This window comes from Lipophrys pholis (genome assembly GCF_963383615.2).
Source record: "Lipophrys pholis genome assembly, chromosome: 12".
NCBI lineage: Eukaryota > Metazoa > Chordata > Actinopteri > Blenniiformes > Blenniidae > Lipophrys > Lipophrys pholis.
In genome coordinates this window covers 3,020,113-3,028,600 of record NC_137641.1, presented here as the reverse complement: position 1 = coordinate 3,028,600, position 8,488 = coordinate 3,020,113, and the positions used below count along the sequence as shown (strand labels likewise).

At 43.7% G+C, this 8,488-nt stretch overlaps 1 protein-coding gene across 1 annotated transcript; it reads left to right on the top strand.

Moving 5' to 3' along the window:
- The first annotated feature begins 328 nt into the window (after positions 1 to 328).
- Positions 329 to 7,986, top strand: tmed2 (transmembrane p24 trafficking protein 2). Its single transcript, XM_080477722.1, has 4 exons — positions 329 to 707; positions 4,110 to 4,302; positions 6,348 to 6,455; positions 6,903 to 7,986. Exons 1-4 carry the CDS (start codon positions 528 to 530, stop codon positions 7,025 to 7,027), a joined length of 606 nt encoding a protein of 201 aa, XP_080333848.1. The 5' UTR covers positions 329 to 527; the 3' UTR covers positions 7,028 to 7,986.
- Positions 7,987 to 8,488: the final 502 nt, after the last annotated feature.

The following is an 8,488-nucleotide window of genomic DNA, read 5'->3' as shown; positions in this document are numbered from 1 at the left end:
ACATTGCAGTTTCTCCAGGAACTGGACAGATATGGTATTCCTCAGGGATATAAGATGATGCCTGTTTTCTATAATGGTCTAGCGAAGCTTCTGCTTGGAATGAGAGGCACTACTGTCCCATCAATTTACAAAAACAGCCGATTTTTTTCAGAAAACCATTATCTCATTATTTTTTTTTAATTATTTTTTTCTCATAATTATGATATAATGATTTCATTAACTCAGAAAAAATGAGTCAATTTAATTTATTATATAAGAATGTAATGCGCTTCTGTAACATAAAGAATCATTCTCTGGATGATAAAAAGCAGCTTCTCTCGGTCGCTTCGCGTCTCCCTCAGTTTGTCCCTCGCCGTTCGCCGTACCTGTAGCCCGTACGTGGCAGTCCCAGAGCAGTTGGAGTAGTTGAGGTCGGTGCGGCTCCTGTCCGGCTTCACTTCAGCCCCAAACCTCACCTCCTTCCGCGACCTACCAAAGCAGAGCACCCCGTCCGAGTGTCCGTGCATCGCCCCCCACCCCCGGTAAACATGTTCACCGCGTCGGAGCTGGTCGTCCTGCTGGCCGTCCTGTCAGCCACCGCGTCCGGCTACTTTGTTAGCATAGACGCCCATGCAGAGGAGTGCTTCTACGAGCGGGTCAACTCCGGCACCAAGATGGGCCTCATGTTCGAGGTGGCGGAGGGAGGCTTCCTGGACATCGACGTGGAGGTAAAACGTCCCCGAAAGGATTGTAAAGGGTTTTTAATAACGGTGTGAGGAGACGGCACCTGCAGTAGAGACGCGGCGGGCCTCCGCTGATGTTAGCCGGTAGCCGGTGTTTTGTATTTAGTGGGTTCCCTGTTAACTGGTGACCAATTTCCTTTCGCGCCCGTTGTTTGGGCGAGAAACAACCGATGTTAAAAATCCGTAGCTCTCCTGGAAAATGCCGTTTAACCGCATTTATAATAAAATTTCGAAATGTCGTGCATTTTGTGCGTTTATTTTTAACATTTCCTGCTACTAGCAGTATACAACGGACGCTAAAGGAAGTCGGTCACCAGTCAACACAGAAACCAGTTAATCCGGAACACGGTACCCTTTTGACGTTACGCAGACGAAGCTAATGGCTAACAGCGGCGAACATTAGCAGGTAGCTCCGTCCTCGTAACGTTAAAAAGCTAAGTAGCTGCTAGCCGTTAGCTCAGTCTGCGTAACGTCATCTTTAAACCAAACGGCAACCAATTCAAGTTTTAAATCGATGATCTCGTTTTTGTTGGTGCATTACAATCAAACTACGACATAGGAACAGGATGGAGGTGTTATTTTCCCCCCTTTGGTGAAAGCAGCTCCGCGTGAATTATGAATCAGGAAGTGCTCGAGCTGCTAATCATAAACTAAATTAAAAATCTACAGCTCTTATAGCACTTTGGGGTTGGTTGAGCTCAACTTCAGCCTTGCAAGGTCTTTTTGGATGTTTTGATTTGCTCATATTTGTAAAAGTGAAGCGGTTCTGGCTCCCTGGTGCTGCCATATGTTTCTTTAATCTCGCCATGTATCTTGTAGTGGTATTATTATTATAAATGAATACAACAGATTTCAATTCTTACATATAATTGTATTTTAGATATGTTATTCGTATATTAGCTTGTATGCGCACATCTAACCAAATTTGACAATAATTAACATTTCAAAACACACCAAAAAGTGATGTTAAATTAAAAAGACTAAAGGAAAATGATGAGCTGAAACTCAGAAAAACAAAAGGTTTCCACAGTGTTCTGGTTTTATTCCATTTATAATTGGTTTTAAGTTTCTTTGCCAACAAAAAGTCTGATTTCAGCTCTGATGAGACGATGATACACAGGTGAGGTGTATGAATTAGATCTACTCGTGAATTAAAATTATACAAATGTTAAAATGAATAGAGACGAAGCAGCCCGGTGAAATGTTATTAATTTAAAGTGATGACTGAAGCCACGTGGATGCATGAGAGATAACGAGGAGGACGGAGCAGATTCAGAGCTGCGACTCATTCCACCTCCTCCACCTAATTTAAGGTTTCAAATGGTCACCTGTAAAGGTACACGGAGTAAAACCCTGGTTGTGACACTATTGTGCATCAGGTAACAGTGTTGAGTCGATCATTCTTTTCATCCTTTACTGCTTTTATTAGTCAATTTTAGCTTTGAATAAATAATAAATGCAGTACCTTGTTTCAAGATGTGTTGATCAGTGAAAGGTCTTCGTAGTAGGTGAACCATCACCTACTTTTTTTGCTGCAAGTAATTGAAAATCAAGTTTGTGTTGAGAATGTACACCACTAAAGCTGTAAGTAATTCCTGACAATAAGACAAAGTGGATACTTCAGAAACTCACAGGTGTTATTCTACTTATAGTTTTAAACTTCAATCTGATCACATCAACACCATTCCAGGGGATTAATTGATTTACTTGTTATATACATTCTTCAGACATGCCACAAAGTTTGTTAGCAGAGAAAACTAAAGTTCCATCATGTGGCGATTATTTATTTTCGATATGTTTTTGAAATCTTTGATCAAAATGTTGAAGGAATGTTTTCAACTCCCCGCCCATGGAACAAGTTAAAAGAAATGCTTCAGGTTGTCTTTTATAGGAAGAAAAAGTTGCGAGAAACCTTTTTACAAAGGGACACTTCAAGTCTTTTTCGGTTATCTGAGGTAATTTTAAGATTTCAGCTGCTTTTATAGAATGAAACAACCGGTGGCTCATCAAACAGCAACTCACCGATAAATACTGTCAATTAAAAACTACCAAGAATAAACACAAAGTGTCTTCAACACAAAGGGAACCGGTAGAAAACCCAGAACAGTGTGAACACTCCCCACCGCTCCAGTTAAAGAAGAATGTTCCAGGTTTTTGGTTTATGAACAGAAAAGGATGCTTTGACTTTTAAATCCATTTCAGATGGATTAATGAATACTTTATAGAACACAAACCGATCAACTGTACTTGGAATTGATCGCTGCAGTAAAAACTAAAATCGAATTCAAAGACATGAGGTATGACATGAGGCATTTTTTGATAAACTTACCTGTGAATGGTTAGTTACTGTGAATAGCGACGCACGGAGAACTAGGCCTGTCACCATAACACATTTTGCTGGACGATAAATTGTCCCAGAAATTATTGCGATAAACGATAACATTGCCGTTTTGATACCATTTCTCCACTAATGTATTAATAATGGTATAATAATGAAAGTATACCCTTTTAAAGATAAATAAACTTTTGTTTATTAAGAATATTTAAAATTGGAATTGTATTATGAAAAACGACATTGTAAATGGAATAAAAGGAGTTCATAATTCTTTATTTTCAATATGTTGCTGTGAGCTTTGGAGTTACGTGATGCACCTGAACGCATCACCCAGTATCAGCAGCAGGAAGCTTGTTAACCCTTAAAAAGCCGAGTCGTCCTCCTGTTCAAAGCATGGAAAGAAAAAAAGTAGTGGCTTGTCGTCCAGAAAGTACTGTAACCATACGAAGATGAAGTATTAATGGTGGAGACAGAGTCTGAGGCGGTGCTGCTGTCTTCTACTTGTTTTTGTCGTGATGCTTCACATGTTGATGATGTATGCGGCGGAGCCACTCTGGTGGCTGCTGTTGCCAGATTGGCTGTTTTCCCCCGACATGATAAGGCCCGTTTACAGTGAGTCTTACTGGGTTTTCACTGGAAGGCTCAGAAATCTGGCAACTCTGAAATAACATTAAACTGTGAGAGCCGCTCACTAACACCAGAGTGAGCGCCGCTCACAGTGACGTCTTTGGTAAATGAAACATTCTCCAGCCTGGCAAACTGATCCAGCTCATTTTTAATTATCATGCAATTAATTGATTTATTGATTATCACGACAGGCCTAGGTATGACATCACCAAGGAGATAGGGTTTCCATGACCTGATTTAAGAGGAAAGCTTCCGGTTTGAATAGAAACTGCAGTCTGGTACGCAGGATACTAGACACACTGGTTCCTGGACGGTCCTGGACGGTCCTGGACGGTCCTGGACGGTCCTGTCCTCAAACTCCACATGAAAACAAGACGGCGACACACGGTGGCGCTGACTCTGCCGTTTGACTCTCCGCCCTGCAGATCACCGGGCCGGACGGGAAACAGATCTACAAAGGGGACCGGGAGTCCAGCGGGAAATACTCTGTGGCGGCGCATATGGACGGGACCTACAAGTTCTGCTTCAGCAACAAGATGTCCACCATGACGCCCAAGATCGTCATGTTCACCATCGACATCGGCGAGGCGCCTAAAGGCCAGGACATGGAGACGGAAGGTACGAGCAGCTCAGCCCGTTTTCCACAGCTTCCTTTTCTTTCTTTTTCTTCTTTCTTTTTTTCTTTCTCACTACATTCATTAATCGTCTTTCTTTGTTTCCGTCCCACTTTGTGTCGGGCTCTCCTCTGCCCGTTTCTAGGTGGCGACAGCTGGGATGGTAGGGCACAGGGCAGGCTTTCAGTCGCCTCGTTCTGCTGGGAAAATGTTGGCATTGTATGTTTCTATGAAGCATTGATCCCCCAGAGAGACTATGCTGTTCTGTTTTTATACACTTCAAGTGTTTTCACATGAATACAGAACGCAGTCTCCTCTGGAGGGACAAGATGATCTCCATTGTTCCTGTAATAATTACAGCAGCCACCAGAGGGCACCTGCTCCCATTACCATCAGATTCAAGTCCTTTTTTAAAAAAATAATAATAAAATTGCGACTGTTTTGCAGTAAACCTCAATGCAAGAACAGGGCAGGTCAGTTTCGCCAACATTCTGATGGAACGCAGCGTGCCAACCTTTTGTCCAGGAAACGTGGGTGGAGTTTTGAATTTGAGTTGCACTGCAGTTTTCTCTAACCTGTGTTGTTTTGGTTTGTTGTTGTTTTTTTTGTTTTTTTTTAATGAGTTTGAACTAATAATGGAGCTTTACGACGAGGCAAGGTGTTTGTGAATGTTTGGATCATTTAGAGTTTGTAACGAGACAGAATCACTGTGTGAGTGGAGACACTGCATGTGTTGCATCGAGCTCATGCACGTGGTGTTTCAGACTTTTTCTAGAGCTTTTTTTTTTTTTTTTTTTTTTTTTTTTTTTGCAAAAATGAAGCGTAAAACTAGATTGTTAGTGAGTTTGCGTGAAGTCAAAGTAAACAAAGGTTGAGTGCAAAGCTTTAACTGAATATAAAGTGATTCCAAAGCGTCTAGCTCAGGGGTGTCCAACCCCGGTCCTGGAGGACCCCTGTCCTGCATGTTCTAGTTCCTCCCTGCTTCAGCATGCCTGAGTCTAATGATGACGTCATCACCAAGGTTTTGAAAAAGCCCAATAACGAGCCCCTCATTGCAATCAGGTGTGTTGAACTGGGAGGAGCTAGACCCTGGAGGACAGGGACCCTGGAGGACCGAGGTTGGACACCCCTGGTCTAGCTAGTACACGTAGAGTTCTACTGATCAAACGGCCTCCGGCCATAAAGTACCGTATTTTCAGGATTAGAAGTCGTCTGCACAGAGAATGTTCGGGTGGTGTGACGTTGGATCAGTGAAAAGCTTTAAGAGCATGAGCAGCATGAGAAGGGCGGTGTGACCGGCTCTTTACAAAGCAACCTTTTCAAGTGAAAACGCTCCATCTCAGCTGCGTTTTGGGTGTTTGTTTACACGACGGCGGTGCTCGGTCACTGAAGATGTAGATGAGTGAAGAGGACTCTTTTATAGTTTTCAGCATTTCTACCGTTGCTGTGGAAACGAACCTGGTTTTCAAAACATTGCCCTGAACTTTTTCTGAAGCGGAAACACCAAAACGGGTAGTTTTCACTTGAAACGTTGTCGTGTAAGCGAGGCCTGAATGTCCACTTTGAGCTGGCTGCTGAGTTAAGCTAAGTGGCTTTGCACATGACAAACGAGACAAAGTCTACCATAAACGAGCTGTACGTGTCGAGGACAATGTGTGCACTGGACTGAACTTTCCGGCTCCTTTTGGTTTTTACGAATTCTGTCCTGGATCGACTGAAATCCGCTGATTTCTACTATTTTTGTTTTGATTTATTCCACCCAGGGAGGTAAAGCTTCCTGATGTGTCTGAACTCTTTTAGCTTCCTGAGCGGTCGAGGATCAAATCACAGGAAATATCTGGTGACTTTGGTGCTTTAAGTGGAGTAACTGCAGCTCAAACACACAAGGTCCAGCCTCTCGCTCTACTGCTCTCACAGCGAAACACTCCGGAGTGGAAGTCATGCATTTGAAGAGGAAAAGCAGTTTTATGGTGGACTTGTGTCCAGACTTCATACCTCTGGGGGGGTTCAGCGCTGCTTGGCTAATGGGTGGTCTCTTGTACGTTCCAGCTCACCAAAACAAGCTGGAGGAGATGATCAACGAGCTGGCGGTTGCCATGACGGCCGTGAAGCACGAGCAGGAGTACATGGAGGTCCGGGAGAGGATACACAGAGCAAGTGAGTGTCTGCGCTGATAAACTGACTCTTTGAAATGCTCACAGTCGCAGACGTAAAGGAACCGCTTCAGACAACACGAAGAGTACATGGGATTTTCAGAATAGTCTTTATTATCGTTAAAAACAACGAAATCCTTGGTATGACGCACATGAGTCACGTGATTCTGACACCTGAAAATCTGCTTGTGCGTCACTATAAAGGGGCGTGGCTTAAGAATCCAACTAATATACGTGTAGAATACAGTTTAGGTGAATCGTCAAACCACCCTGTGGTGACAATGGGTAATGTAAGCCAAAACAGGTTGAGGCTAATTGGATAACTCGTGAAATTTTGGGGGGGGGGGGGGGGGATGGCATCCTGATTCATTTCGTCCTGTGTTGTTATATTTTGGTTCCATCTGGAGTAAATAAGAAAACTCACTGGGTTCCTTCACTCTTCTTCTTCCAGTTAACGACAACACGAACAGCCGGGTGGTGCTGTGGTCGTTCTTCGAAGCTCTGGTTCTGGTGGCCATGACGCTCGGACAGATTTACTACCTGAAGAGATTTTTTGAAGTGCGGCGAGTGGTGTAACGCCATCTAACCTCCCCTCCTCCAACTCTGCCCTCCACTACTGTTTTTCTTTTTTTTAATTATTTTATTTTGTCTCCACGCCACCGAGACGGTTCTTTCCACTCTGAAAATGAGACTGGCAGTTTTCTAGTAAAGCCTACATATGATTGGATGTTGGACGTTTTGTTTTCCTGTTACACATTTTGGTTCCTTTTCTTTGTAAATGTCTCGTTTACTCTGAGAGAAAAGAAACGGCCAAGTTTTTTTTTTCTTTTTTTTTTAGTCCAATTTTGTTAATTTTTCCGAGTTAGTTTTTCACCCTTCTGCCCAAACAAATGACAATTTGAAGTAACTGCAGACCTATTCAGATTTAAACTGAAGTGTAAGAATAAAAGTGTTAAAAACAAAAACGTAACTCGCCGTCGGTCTGCAGGTTTACAGCGTCAAATATCGGTGAGCCGCCCTGGAAGTTTAAATTGCCCTGCTGAAGGATTTCCAATGCGGCTCGGCTCTTTTTAAGGGAAACTCTGCGGCTTCCGGCACATTCTGTCCTTCAGTTTTTAAGAAAAAGTGAAGCGTGGATGTTTGAGGCTATCGGGGTGGAGGGACGGATCAGCGGGCGGGTTGAGGGTTCGAGTCCTACTGACTGCTGTGTGCTTTTGTGGCTTTTACGCTAGTTCTGTTTGACGGGGTCGGGGGATTTTAAATTATACGATTATCAGCTGTTTTGTTCGTCTTTGCCCCCGGAGCGCGCCCGGTCACGTGCACACGTCCAGAGGCCGCCGCTCCACGCCACCGGACGCGCTCCGTTTCCCACGGGCTCAGGCAGCTCAGCTGCTCTGTACACGGTCTCAAGTTTTTTTTTTGGTGATTTCAATAAAAACTGCTCAATAAATCTGTACAAATGTCGAACGGCTGTCTGTGGAAGAAAAAAGCCCCAGGTTTCATAATAAAGCCGATATTCTGTACGATCATGTGAATGTCTTCACAACAAGAATGCAGCTTGTTAATCTCACTTTTCCAAACGGTTACCACACAACACCAGGACTCCTTCACTTAGGAAGCTGAAGCTCGGATCAGAACGGTGCTGAGGATCGTGTTCAAAGTTACATCTTAGCAATGAGCTAATAAAATAGTCTGTTTCTGAAATTATTGATGTAAAAATCCACTATCAACATTTCCTCCCTGATGGACAGTGTGTCAGTATGAGTGGTGTGTGTGTGTGTGGAGGCAAGGTGCATGTTCTCAGTGCAAAACACGACCGGAACACAAGAAGAGGAAGATGAAGGCAGCTTGAAGAGGGGACCGACCGAAGCACCGTAACCGTAGGTGGAGCCCGGGCATGACGGAGGGATGAGAGAAAGAACATCAGATCACCTGAGAGTGTTTCCGGTGGAAGTGTTTGCCATCTTGGTGGCAGTGGAGTGAGTGAGAGAGGAGAGAGGAAGCAAGGCTGTGGTGGGCAGTGATTCGGTGGCTGTA